We start from the raw sequence: 14,956 nt of genomic DNA, 5'->3' as shown, positions 1-14,956 counted from the left end.
GTCTACGTACAGAGGGCGGTGTTTTTTCCTGCCCAGATTGTTCTACTCATGTTAGCTTATTAGTAAACCACTAATGAGCAGCTATTCCCTTGATAGAACTGCGTTGTTGCATTAACCAACTGCAGGGTTGTCCTCGCGCAGGACTGCACTCTGACTGATGCTTATGATAATAGACATTGACTTATGACGTACTCCCGACGACACTCGATCTTATACTAATTAGAAGAACTGATAAAGATGTGGCGCGAGACAGTTAACAGCGCGAGGACCAACACGCACAATGTGACATTAATCCCTGCCCCCAACCCAGACATATTTTTGGATCACTCCCATCACGGTGTAGATGCTGCTGCCCGTTATTCGCTTCCTGTTCCGTTGACTGTGCAGGAAGAGAAGTGACAGCTAGTCTACTAACAAAAAATTGAATTATCCTTTTTCGGGGTAGCAGTTCAGGTGTTTTAATGAAGACATTAGAAGCCTGAACAACTTGCCGCTTTTAAACTAGACAGAAGTTGCCGTCTTTGAAATACAGAATTTAAACACAACTGCTTAGTTCGTCACTCTGGGTGGAATGAACTTGGCTTCCACTAAACTTGGTGTTATCTATCACCAGGATGTGTCAAATATTGCCAACATTTGAAATATTTTTAACAGAATAACGGTTAAAAAATAATAAATAGTCCACGTATTTGTTATGCTAAGACTGGATTGGTTCTTTATGGTCAGGAAGCCCCAAATTTCAACAGAAATTCTTGAGCTTAACCAAGAGCTGAAAATTTAGCTTTGCTTCATTTGATTCCCTTTTAAAACCAGCATAGAATTTAAATTTCCTCTTATATCATAAGATGTCTCAGACAATTTACCTTAATCAGATTTAACTTCTAACTATATAACTGAGTAATTTCAGTTTGCCACTTCAGTTTTTACAAAGCTAGAGGTTAATTAAAATCTAAATGCTGCTGTAAACTCTTCAGTGTCAGCTCCTTCTTCAATTACATTTTTACCTTTAACATCTTCTATTGTTGTTCAGAATCCAAAAACCAACACAAACATAGCTGATTGACTGAAACCAAATTTACTTGATTTCATGAAAGTGTGTGTGTGTGTGGGGGGGGGGGGGGGCTGATCTTTTGACCTTTAAACTTTTATTAATATCTTCAAAGCCAAAACAGCACAAACATTTTTTGCTGCACAAACATCTTCTTGTTCAATGAAGATGTTTGTTGAGGTTGGTAGGAGTTCCATTGTCTTCAGCCAAATCAGAAGAAGCTGGTGGTATCTCTACTGTCAGACTCTAGAAGTTGTGAAATGTGCAGAGACTGAACATAGTTGCAGGTTCAGATGGTGTCAGCCCCAGGTCCTAAAGGCCTGTTCCTTCAGGGATTCTGAAGTACTTTTTCAACTTTAGCCTGACCCAAGAGAAAGTACCAGTGTTTTGGAAGAGGTCCTGCCTTATTTAAGGACCCAAATAAGGCAGGATGTCATGGTACCTCAACAAGAATCTGTTCTGCAGGCTGTTCTAGAACCTCTAAAGAAGATTGTGCAAAGTACACTGCTTCATGTATGAAAAAAAAATCAACTTTATGAATGACAGTATTTATGAGATTGTAATTCTTAGAACAGAACTTCAGTCACAGGCTACATTCCTTCATTATGTGTTGACTTGTCTTCCTTCCAGTGTGTAGACAGATTTTCATTATTCTTCTTACACATGATTGAAACTTATTTAGAGGCAAAGCATCTTACTTGTTGATATTTGTTGAATGGCAGCAGGAAGTGTGAGAATTCCAGCTGGTAGAAACTCATTAATAGAAGCTAAGATCCTGCAGTAAACTCATGCATGCAGAGTGCAGTGAAAATGTAATGTGAACATTCTCTTGAAATAAACAAACCATATAGAAACACGTTTCATCCTCATTTATTCCCACTCTACATGTGTATATCAGTCTCTGTTTTAATGAATCTGGTGGAACATTAATACATTCATATCTACATGACATAAATAATCATAATTCATGCTGTACAACCATCAACACTGGAAAGGGTCATGTGACCTTTGAGCAGGGCAGCAAGAGCACACCATAATGCAGGACACTACTGAAGCTGGTACAGCTCAACCAACTGACTTTACAGTTTAAAAGAATAGATCTGTACATTATTGAATGCAAATCTTTATAATATGTACAGTTTGCACTTCCCAGGTGCTTATTGTAAGGCTTCTCTAAAAGAAAGTTATTATAATATCAAGTATCCAAGCTGCCATGAGCCGGAGCCACCACCTACTGCACCATGTTCCAAGGCTGTCTCCACATCTGTTTGTTTTGTTAGCTGCAGCAGCTGACAGACAGACAAAGCATCAACTGCTCAGTCCTGCTGGGTTCATGTGACTCTCCTGTTCTTGTGCATCACCAACCAAAGTTTCCCTGTTTAGTTAGCATCTGGTCAATTACAGGATCAAAAATGTGGTCAAACTGACATATGATGCCGTGATACTTCTTCTGGTCCAGCAGAGGGAGCAGTCTGAGGTTCTTGTGGCACAGAGGTTTGTGACGGCTGGGGAGCATCAAATAGATTTTACATGAAACAAAGACTAAACTTTTAACATGTCAACCCACAGCTCTATTGGTCCATCACAGTAAAATTAGCCGCTTTACTAAACAAACCCAATAAATTAACCGAAAGGTTGTTGAGAAGCTAGACCCCAACCTGCTGTTGCTACTTTGCTACCAGCAGTGCAGCACTGTATTGCAGAGCAGGCCTCACAGACAATGTCAATGACACTTTTAAACATTATGGTAAAACTTTGTGGAAACTTACAGCTCTAACATCCAATTAGAGAAATGATCAAGTCGGAAATAAGGATGCTGAGGCCAATGATGTTCCTATACTGATCTGATTGGTGCTCCTTGTGTTTTTGGAAGAAATCCCAGCTGATAACCATGCTAGGTCAACATTAACAGCAGTGTCACTGCCATGCAGCATCACACTCAGGTGTTCAGGTGTCATGGCTGCCTTAGCCAACAAGAGTTTAAATAAAAGCCAAGGGCTGACGAATGATGTCATATATTAGAGAGAGAGAGCACTTCCTGGTGTTTTGCTCCAAATGTCACCAGATGGAGGCCAGAATATTAGAAACAGCACAATTTTAACAGTAAAAAAACATAATGAATTCACAGAATTAGATAAGAATAAGATAAGCTGCATCACCTGTTGTTTCACCAAGGCAACATCTTTCACTACGCTCCCTTTGTTTTTCTACTCAGCTGTAGCATAAATAATTTGGTTTATTTAATGGTGTTGACTGAGTGTTGGCAGCATGATATGTCTGTTTTCCTCCCAAATGGAACCATCAATTCTGCACCAATGCAAAACTAAAGATACATTTGAAAATGGACTTTGAAAAACAGGAACCGCTGAAGAATCTAAATATTGAAAAACCAAATAATAAAAAGAAATGTATGACTTTGAAAAGCAGGGTTTGGTGGTAGGTGGAAGGCAGAACTCCTGATGGACCCCCCGGCCCTCCTGGCCGTCCAACTGGGCCCAGCTACTGTCTGTTTGTCCAGTTCTACTCTGCTGGGCCCCGCCATGTGGGAGGGGACACAGACGCTGTCAGTTGCTGCTGGTGGCCCCCGGGCCAGCCACAGCTGTAGGCATGCGAGGCATTTTCTTGACTGGACTAGGGATGTGCTGGGGAGACAAAGCAGATCAACAGCAGCATCAGGACCTGCTCTTCCTCTCTCTAATTCATTCATCTTATTAATGTGTTTAACCAGAAACTGTCAAACACTGACATTTAGAATGGGTGATGGGGTCTCAATATTAGTATCAAACAGACAGAACGCCAGTCTGGAATTTACAAGTTTACGGAGAAGATGAACTGAAGAGATGATGGAAATAAACTTCTGAAAAATCAGCCCGACAGAAATGTTTGGCATTCTCCTGCTTTAGATCAGGGTCAATAAAAGAAGTCCTGCCCGCCCCACAGGGTCCATTCTACCAGCTTTGACTAGATGTGGTCCTGGTTCTGGTAGAGGGAGTAACTACACCTGGTTCTGGAAAGATTCTCCTCATTGGGACAGTACCTCAGAGGCTGAAGCAGTGCGAACCAGCTCTGGCTCTGCCGGCAGCTCATCATCCAGGGCTCTGCGGGCGTACTCCCTGCGGTGTTTGTCATCCACTCGGGTCAGGTACCACGTCCCCGGGAACAGATCCTCCACCGAGCTTCGAGGGATGTAGCTAGCTGGAGAAGTGAAAAAGAAGAGAAGACCTCTATTCAGTTATGCCTGGTGTTATAGGTTGCAAAGCTGCCTCAATCTAACAAGGATTTCTAATTGGCACACAGGAAGCTAATTGGGCAAAACTGAACCATTTTTCTATGCACCACAAATCTGCAATGAACTTCCAGGAAACTCCAAAACAGCCTAAACACTGAGTTCTTTTAAATCTAGACTAAAATTACTAAAATGAATAGAATGGACAAAATTATATTTCCATGTTGAAAAGCTGGTGGAGACATATCCAACAAGATCTGTGGCCCTGCAGCAAACAGGTACTTCTACAAAACAACTTTCACTTATTTATTTGTAAAAAAAAAGGGTGCCGAACTACTATAGGCAACCCAGTTTGGGGTGGTAAAATGATTAAAAGATCTACATTGTAATTTAAACAGCAAATCTGATGACTGTGGCTGTGTGGCACAGCTGTAGGTTGATTCCACCTTCCTACCCTGACAGAAGTGACAGTAGCAGCAGGTAAGGCAGGAACATACCCAGGTGGTGAGTCTCCTCTCTGAGCTTCATGATTTCAGAAAAGGCTGCAGGTGACATTTTTCTCCTGGAGTCCAGTCTGACCCTCAGGTCGCTCAAGCTGGAGACAAGCTTGTCCAGTGCAGACCCTACCATGACACACACCCATCAGTTTCTGCTGTTGTGCGACACCCATAGGTCATATGGAGGTCATATGGAGGTGAGCCTGAACTCACCAGGCGTATGGTCCTGAGTGACCCTGAGAGAATACAAGGTTGCAGCAAACCCTGACCCATAGGAGAACAAGCCCACCCTCTGCCCTGCCAGCTGAGATGCTGTGTGTCTGTAACACAGAAACAAGCGAGGTTGTCGTGACAACCATTACCTGAAGCTTTATGAGTCAGTTCCACCATAAAGCTTCAGTTCCCTCCATTAATCTAAATAACTTTATGCATATCCATATACACATCCAACTCATTACATTAAGTCACACATTAATATGACATATTGTTTAGAATAGATACTGTGTTTTTCAGAGCATTGTTGATTGGAGTCAGTCGGGAAGCAGGCAGTAAGGCATACATACTGTGCTATTAGTGAAGCCAGGCAGCCATACACAGAGGGTGTGTACATGTTTCCATTCTGACTGGACAGCAGCAGCGACGCCTTGGTCTTGGTCTCAAACAGCTGAGCGCTGGCCTTCATGAAGGCCTTCTCCACGTCCCTGTCAAAGTACGTCTCCTCTGGCTTCACGTCTCTGCCAAGCAGACATATAGGATTAATTCTCCATGACCAAATGAATCTGCAAGAATTTCTGTTTTGTTTCAGCAAATTATGCTTTTTTGTCAAAATGTTTTCCTTAAAATATTGTATTAGTAGTTTAAAAAACTAAATAACACATTACAGCACACACCTGTAAAGAGAAAAATTTATTTATGGAATTTCTACACAAGAAGTTTCTGAAAGATTGTGCTCTACTTCTATTTGAAGGAAGTATGGAATACATCGACTAGGATTGAATGTAGCTGATGTATTCCCACTGGAACACAACTTCCTTCTGATTTCAGCAACAACTTCTGATTACATTAAGATTATTTTAGATTCCATTAGGTTCAGTATGTTTGATTCCAATTCAAACATTCCGAATCATCACTCAAGCTTTTAGATGTACTGTATTTAGATATTTAAAAACACTGATATTCACATTGACTCCAGTTAAACATTCTTACATGCTACACTCATTTTCTAGAACAACACCGGGCCACAGTTTCACTGGATTCTATCCATTCAAGACCCCCTTTAGGGTGAAGAACTTTATTAGAAAGAACCAGAGGCCGATCTGCTGTCCTCTGCAAATACCTGAAGGCATCGAATCCAGCGAAAGGTCCCGCCTCTGTGTCGGGGCTAGGGTGCTTCAGAAAGTCATTCAACATCAGTCGAGCCACAGACTTCTGGACAAGCTTGCAGTACGGAGAGTGGAAGACTAAAAAGTCAAAGTCGTCCAGGCTGAAGTGCTTGTCGGAACCCTCTGTTAGAAAAACGCAAGGATTCAAATACTCAAATACTCTCCAACAAGAAGCTTTTCATCAACAGTCATGTCCTGCAGATAAACAGCTAATGTGTCATGTCTATATGCTGTCATGACAACCATTCATTGTTAGCTTCATACCTCAGACTTTATAGAGGGGTTATCAGTCGACATCATGCTGTATCAACATCCACTCTACTGCACGTGTTGCCTTCAATGAGCCACTTCGGAAGCAGGCAAGTATACAATACTCTAACTATTTAAAACTATTCCCAATTAGGCTAATGAAATAATTTACAACACAGATCACCTCTCTTCGCCTGGCGCAACTCCCACACACAGTTTTGTGGGGTCTGCAGATGTCAGAGGTTTTATTTATAGTACAGTGTCTCTGTACCTAACATTACCTCTAGTTCAATCTGTTGCTCTTTTAATTTCTTTTTTTAAGGTTTTATTGGCTCTGAGAGTGGCTAAACAGGAAGGTAGGTCATGAGAAAGGGGTAAGACATGGCAAAGCTCATCAGGCTGGGAATCAAACCTGTGACATCTGTGTCAAGGCCTAGAGCCTCCTTACATGCGTTGTGCTTTACCCCAGTGCCACCACAGCATCCCCAACTCTTTTAATTTCTGATTGCTGCAGCCACATCTTCATTATTAGATTGGAAATTATTGGATTTTATCTGTCCTTTGCACACTATGTACATATATATATATATATATAATTTTTTTTTTTTTTTAAGAAAAGTTACATTTTAGGAAAACCCCACTCCAGTGAGTTTACTCACCATGGATATGTTTGTCTTATTTAGAGGGACTCGACATATCTCACTGAGAAATGATGATCTTAGTGTGAACAAAATTGCTTTAACACTGTTGGTATGTAATGTCCAGCCATGGGCACAACTACATACTTTCTGAGGTGTATGCGAACATGTCATCGGTGCCGCCCCAATGACATAAACTCATCATCTTGTACAACTCATCTTTAATTAAAGTATCAATAATAATAAATGTACATATATGTGAATAAATTGCTGCTTACAGGGCAATTAAAAAAGAATGAAACAAAAAACAGGGCAATATTTCATAATTTAATATATACCGTAAGTGAGCCAAAGAGCCACTTCTGTTATCCTGTGTCTAGAACTGTCTACGGGCTGCAGGTCGGAGGCATTTTGTTAGCATGTTTTCTATCATTCTTATAGCTTGATTTTGATCTTTTAAAATGTTTACAGTAACAATAAATACTTTTCGGAAAAAAAAAAAAATTCTTATAGCTTGATAGGAAGCCTGATCCAAACTGGCAACCCACATTAATAAAATGAAATAATATTGACCACAAAACACTGTAAAAGATATCAACATTTTTCCTACACAATCCTAACAAACGTTTTTAATGTTGAAAAAATAAACGGTTTCTCTTCACAATATTTATTTATTATTAATCTATTTGTATGATTTGTTCTTTAAATTGCCATTTATATTATTTTTCGGTCTCAGGAAATGACTGAGGGATGAAGAGACTGATGTCTGGTTCTTTAGGTTCTGATGGGTCTGCGGTTCCTCTCCTGACCCATTCTGTCTGATATCAAACAACCCACTGTGCGCCACTGAATATCGCCGACCCATTTTTTTTAATGCCCCTATTAAACTTCACTGAAATTGTTTAACCTGGAATGTTCGTCTTCCCACTCGCGTCTGTATTTTTGCCAGAGGTTTTACTTCTAAAAACAGTGTAGTATCGGGTGGACATTTTGAAAAACGCAGGTAGATAGCAGCTTACCGCGGCTGCATAGTGTCCGTCTCTAAGCAAGCTCATAAAATAGGACTCAGCAGTTTAAAACTCAATACAGTAGTTTGACAAACAAAAATAAAATCTAAAAAACAAGTTTTGTTCTTTGTGAACAACTCTCTACATCAGTGCAACAGTTTGATCTACAAAATAAATAAAAATTATACTTTTCACATCCAACAGACACCTTAGCTCCTCACTGATAATTCAGTCTCACGTTCCAGTGAGTTTTTTTCTGCCGCCCCATCTTTAGCTCCCTGTTGTCGAAAGCACTACTACAACTGAAATTTGAAAGAAAAAAAATTGCGCCTCAGCGTGTTCTCGAAGGGCCGCTGCCCAAGCTACCTGTATGGGAGGGGAGAGTGGCTGGCAGGAGGGGATCCTCCGCCTAATCAGTGCTGTTCCTCTGTTATTGATCATTTCATAAACAAACAGCTGTTAAGTACATAAAATGCTGACTAGAAAAAAAATTCCCCACATTGTTGTTGCACCCCCTCTAGTGCAGCGCCGCTATGCGTTGCATACACTGCATACTCTACATACACTGCATGCTTTTTGAACCACTGTGTCCAGCCACTGAAGTTTGGGCCATTTTCTCCCCTCATTTATTCGCTCACCTACATGTAATCCGAACTGATCATTAAAGGGTCACTAATGTCAATTTGATAGCATAATTTATTTTATTGCGCTGTCATAAACAGTCGCAGTACACTGACATCATGCTGGCTAATGTTAAAACAGCAAGATGAATGTGGATAATGATGGCAACCAGTGAGAGTTTAAAGGCCAGTCGACTCTTTCTGCAGTCAAGTTGCACAAGCATCAGCTGTGCTTACAAACAAATAATCCCTCTATACAAGCTGAAACATCAAATTGGCCTTCTGGAATCAATTTCAAGCAAAACAAAACCCTCCTGCTTCCATCAAACTAATTGAAGAAAATTAAAGACCAAACAAACTAATAATAGCAATTTCAATTTTTAAAATCAGGTAAATTTCAGTAAAGTTGTTCAGTCAGAAAGTGAGAGAATATGTATCCGTCTGTCTTGGAGACATTTCTGCTTTTGATCAAATCTAATATGACACTGCACCAACAGTACCAACATCTTTATGAGTAAAAGTGAATCAATGAGCCACTTTGGAAGCAGAAGATGTGAACAGTTGTCCCCAGCTTGGACCCACCTCTTTGCCACTGTGCGTGGATCTTATTGCGGTACACAGAGTAGCAGCGGTCCAAGGCACTCAGGTAGCATTCAACTGACAGCTTGCCGTCCACTACAGGATACTCTGACACCATGTCAGGCTTGTAGAAGTCATATGCGTGCTGCATGTGGGTTCCCCGCAGACCTCCAGGATAGAAACAAATTTTTATAATCACATTTCCCCAAAGATCTGTTACCACAACAGCTTAGTTCATAGCAGTAAACCAGTTTCACTCTTCGTAGGTTTAGTCTTTAGTGTAACAAATATTATCAAAGATACAAAGAATCAACAATTAAATCCAAACGAGAAGAAAAAAAGAAGCAGAAAACAGAAAGATTAAAAATGTCAATCGCCATCAAAAAGACTTCAATCAGATTTCAAATATTCAAATACTTCATAGCTTTCAATCATTCTATGTTTTAATTCCCTTTTAAACTGTGTTATGTTATTACCCAGTTTAAGATCTTCTGGCAAACTATTCCACAGCTTAATCCCAGCAAAAGAGATACACATACTTTTTAATGTAGTGTACTTGGTTGTTTTAAGTTCAATTTCCATGGAAGCTCATATCTCAAATCAATTTCCTTAAACAATTTCGGAATATTTTAGGGAGCATGTTATTTTTTGCTCTTTGCATAATTATGCAGTCTTATATTTTACAAGCTCAGCAAACCTGACTTCCTACTGGCTAAACAAGGTCTTAGTGTGGTGGTTTTATTATAAGCAGTTTACTGTTCTTATGGCTTTTTTGCAGAATATGAACAGGTTGGAGGTTAGTTCTATAGTTATGTAGCAGAAACTCTACATAGTATGACAAGTAAGGTAGCAAAAGGGAGCGGTATAAAACATCTGGTGTATGACTGTAGGTCTTATTTTCCTTAGAATACCAATACTAGTTTTCCCCTAAAATAATTTATGAGGTTTCCAACTACTGCTTCGTTAATTATCACCCAGAAAAACATAGTTTCAAACAGCCTTTCAGCCTAATGTTGTCAATGCTTTCTTCTACTTGCATTTCTGGTAGTGTAGGTCTTTTCCCAAACAATATAAAGTTAGTTGTACAAACATTCAGAAAATGAATATTATTATCAAACCATAGTTTCAACCTTCCCAATTCAGCTGTAAAATCCTGTAATAAAATATTTAGTTTATTGCCAGAACAAAAAATAATGGTATTGTCAGCATAAATAACAAATTGTAATACATTTGTGACTTTACATATATCATTAACATATAATATACATAATTTGGGACCTAAAATAGTACCCCAAGGCACTCAGCAAGTGTTATTTAAACATGATGACCTAATTCCCCATTTGAACAAATTGACTCCTATTTTCTAATCATACTGACCACTCAGAGCACTTTATGCTAGAGCCACATTCACCACGTTGAACTCGCATTCATACACAAATGGGTAGGCAACTTAGGGTTAAGTATCTAGCCCTGGGGCACATCAACATGTGACAAAAGGAAGCAGTAATCTAACCTAAGCTTTCAAACTTCCAGAGGACTACTCTACCCACTGATTCACAGTCCTACAGTTAAGGCCCAACTGTTGGGAAGTTTTCCCACTGAGATTCTATGACTCATGTAATCATGCAGGTTTCAGGAAACTAGGAACAGGATGAACAATCAGAACACAAAAGATGATCCAACCTTCAGAGACCTGGAACAAAAGCATTCTGTGAGAAACTCTTGGTCAATATCAGAATAATTCATTAATGAACTGACCTCTTTCAAAGGTCAAAGCAGCATTAGGCCCAATGAGCATGGCCACTGCACCAGCGCCCCCTGTAGGCCGAGCACTTCCTGTGGCGTAAACAGCAATGTCCCCGGCAACAACCAAAGCATAGCGTCCTGCAGAGAGAAAAAGTAATCAGGAGAAAAAGAGCAGAGGTGATGGATGAGTAGAACTTTAACCATACTGCTGGTTTATCCTTTATGCCATTTAATAACACTACAGATAACAACAGTCAAGAATTCAAATGTATGGAGGTGTGTACATGGAAAACCACAATGGCATCCTAGTATGAGCCTCTTCAGTTAAAGCAGCAGTATGTAACTTGTAAGGTTTTTTTTGTTTGTTGAAACTGTCACCATGTCATGACAGATAATCTGTGGGAAAAAAGTCAAGCTCCTCTACCTTCTCCTCATGGACCTGCGGTCAACGGAAAAAATATACAGCTCTGTCAGAAACAACCAATGATGGTTTTAGCAATGTTGTGTACACGCTGCTCACACCCTCCCCGTTTCCTTTCCTAGGCTACTGCTAGTTCACCACAACAATTATTTAACAACAATTTAATAGAAATGCAAAAATACTTTAAGATGGAGGACATTTTTACCTACCATCCCATGAGCTGGACTCCACCCAGTTAACAGCATTGAAGAGTGCAGCTGTTCCACCGTAACAAGCGTTTGTGGTGTCAATCCCCTCCACATCTGTATTGCCAGAATCCTCAAACAGCTGCATCAAGACTGTCTTGACGGATTTTGACTTGTCAATGATGGTCTCCGTGCCAACCTCCAGCCGGCCAATGCAGTCGTAGGACAGGCTGTTCCTCTCCATTAGTCTCTGGACCACGGTGAGGCACAAAGAATTGATGTCCTCGCGGTCCGAGCAGAAACCCATCCGAGCTTGTCCCAGTCCCACTGTGTACTTCCCAGCTGTCACGCCATCGAACTCCTCCAGCTCAGCCTGGTCTACATACTGGGATGGGAAGTACAGCTCCATGGTGATGATTCCCACATCTTTGGGCCAGGGTCCTAAGCAGTTATTGGAGGCTGATCCTGGCATCCTAAACATGTGAAGGAGGGATTTTATGATGAGCATTAATGCAGTATGCTCAGACCAATATGAAAATGTCAGCAGGCAGTTAATTGGGATTTGTCCACCAACACCTAATGAGTTAATGAAGATGAACACATACAGAAGTAAAACCGACACTGTTCAGTAGGTCAGAGTACATCCTCCTTAGGCTCACCAACTGCTCACACACACTGTAGTTCTACATACTGCGGTTCTGTTTTGATTGGGTTTCAGGGAAACGACAGAGTTGCTCTTCAACACTGTTAGCAAAAAGGTAGGGTTAGAAGTACACAGAGCATGTAAGTTGCTGATGCAGCCACAGTTATCACTGCTGCTGAGATCAGTCAGGTTTAATGGTTACTTCACACCAACAACAACCAAGATAGCGACTTTGTCTCCTGCTCTGCAGTTCATAAAGCGCGAATTACAAAGCTATTAGCTCCGCTAGTTAGCGTCATACTGCAACTGTTCAGTCTACTTGCTGACAGCTGAACACGGACATACCTGTTCTTACATGAAGCTACACAGTCAGAAGAACTGAAGGTTTTGAAGCCCAGCTGAGGACACCGGGAATAAAGTGGGTGAAAGGGCAACAGGATTTCCTGGAAGCTAAGCCGGTTACTAAAGGTCACTGACTGATCAATAACAAATCCAATCTAAGAAAAAACACACGTTAACATAAATGTGCCAGACATGCATCGCAATGTAATATATATTATTATCACCGAAAACGAACCGGCTAAGTACATTAGAGCGACTCCGTGCATGGTTTTCTAGCTTGTTGCTTGCCGGAACGCAATAACTGACGGACCAGCTTCGTGTCTCAACTCTCCAACTTACAACACTTCCACTAGCTCACGTGATACATACTTTAAAAACGTGTTGTTCATTAGTAATAACTGCACGTGACGGAGAAGAAAAAACGGCCGCACAAAGCTCTGACAGACAGACTTGAGATTCTAATGTCTAAAGAGTAGTTCCTCACCTGCGTGTGAAGTCAATTGTCGTGAAGGGAAACGTTTCAGTTCCTCTGCTGTTGCTTTGCTGCTCAGCCAGAGCTGACTTTATATTTACTGATGACAGGACCACGGAGCGTCCACACGGCGCTGACACCCGGCTTCCTATCCAACCACGGCTCACGCACCATAAACTCCACAGACAGCTGGCCAATCACACTTCGGCAGTACCAACCACGCACGCACCGTAGCTGTAACAACCGTCCAATAGTGGAACTTGTACGATGTCTGGTGAGAGAAAAGAAACCAATGAAATTGCAGGAGAAGTTCGTGGCGCTGTCTACGTGTTGGTGGGCAGCACTTGCATGTTTCAGTCAGACCGCTCAGTTCTGTTAGACCTTTCTTCCTTGTTAATATTACAGCCCCGTAATATTAAAGCCTCTTTTAGAACACATTTAATTAACACAGCAAATAACAATGTCGGCTAGTACAGCCACGATGTCTACCTAAACTCGGAAAAGAAGGTTTCATCCAGGAGAAAAACTAACACCGTTACTCCTGGATTTAAAAGGGAGCCTAGAGCTGCTGATTAAATACGATCTTCAGCAGTGTGACCTGTTTAAAAACAAGAGTTTAGTCAGTCTGCTGGTTCTGAGCATAGTTGTGAGGTTCCTGGTGCATTTCAACAATGAAATACACCAGGAATGACTGTAGAGAAGCACTTGTCCATCAGTCCACTCTACAGCAGGGGTCTCAAACTCCAGGCCTCGAGGGCCGCAGTCCTGCAGTTTTTAGATGTGCCACAGGTACAAAACACTGGAATGAAATGACTTAATGTAGATCAGTGTAGACTTGTGTAGATCAGTTTTCCAGAGCCTTAATGACCTAATTATTCTGTTCAGGTGTGGTGCAGCAGAGGCACATCTAAAAGTTGCAGGACTGCAGCCCTCTAGGACTGGAGTTTGAGAGCCCTGCTCTACAGTATACATGAAGACCTCATTCTGCAATTTGAGCCAAGGACCTTCTTGCTGCAAGACAGCATTTAGCATAGAGCATTAACTTTTGAATGATATTTTGTGACTAAATAAAAGCAAAACAAAAAACTTTATTTATTTATTTCAAAATGCCCAACTCTCAAATCACATTACCAAAATTTCAAAACTCAACAGGTTTTTGTCATTTTCCCCCAGTTACAAATCAAAACATCTAGAAAACAATCCCTAAGTGTCTGACATTTCACTTGGTCATTCACTGTGTCCTCATTTAATTGCCTTTGACTGCATTATAATAAAACCACCCATTACAGACAAGATGTAAGAGATAACTACACCATGTTCCAAATTATTATGCAAGTGATATTTTCTCAAATTTTCTTAAATGGTCAATGCAACTGATGGTCAGTATAATTTTCAAGTCATTAAAATTATACTGTATAAATCAAATTTTACAGTATAAATCAAATTTTACTGAACAAAGCTCACCATGAGAACAGTATTTTTTTCAAAAATAAAAAACTCAAAATGCACTGTTCCAAATAATTATGCACAGCAGATTATCAAACTCAATCTGAGATATTAATTTAATTAGTTTAAACTTGAGATTTACTTACTGATCTGCTTGCAAGCCAATGAATTTGGAAGAAAACAAGAAAGCACCTCACAGGACCGTTAAGTCTAGCAGACTAATAAGACAGATATGAGACCTGTTCTTCAGAAGTGTCCAGGGGACTCACCTGATCACACAGACAGGATTTAACTAAACTGTTTAAAACTGTAGAAGAGAGAGGAAAAAAGAACAATAATAACAACTAGAAAATTCCTGAAGAAATTTAACCGGGGACTGCCAAAGTGTGTCCGTCGGTTTGGACCCAGAGTTCTGAAGCTAAAAATTAGCATCAATGCTAAAGAAAGCTGCAATA

At 40.5% G+C, this 14,956-nt stretch overlaps 1 protein-coding gene across 1 annotated transcript; it reads right to left on the bottom strand.

Annotated features, from left to right (window-relative positions):
• Positions 1–1,902: 1,902 nt before the first annotated feature.
• LOC102231993 (hydroxymethylglutaryl-CoA synthase, cytoplasmic-like) lies at positions 1,903–13,244 on the bottom strand. The gene is given in 11 exon segments (XM_005816238.3): positions 1,903–3,690; positions 4,086–4,243; positions 4,772–4,897; positions 4,985–5,091; positions 5,335–5,505; positions 6,108–6,276; positions 9,250–9,414; positions 11,005–11,130; positions 11,623–12,071; positions 13,068–13,198; positions 13,200–13,244. Coding segments are annotated over 11 exon segments (1,710 nt in total). The 5' UTR covers positions 13,230–13,244; the 3' UTR covers positions 1,903–3,612.
• Between the last annotated feature and the right edge of the window lie 1,712 nt (positions 13,245–14,956).

The sequence above is a fragment of the Xiphophorus maculatus genome, chromosome 8, assembly GCF_002775205.1.
Source record: "Xiphophorus maculatus strain JP 163 A chromosome 8, X_maculatus-5.0-male, whole genome shotgun sequence".
Lineage (NCBI taxonomy): Eukaryota > Metazoa > Chordata > Actinopteri > Cyprinodontiformes > Poeciliidae > Xiphophorus > Xiphophorus maculatus.
The sequence above is the reverse complement of the archived record's forward strand: the minus strand, read 5'-3'. Positions and strand labels throughout refer to the sequence as shown.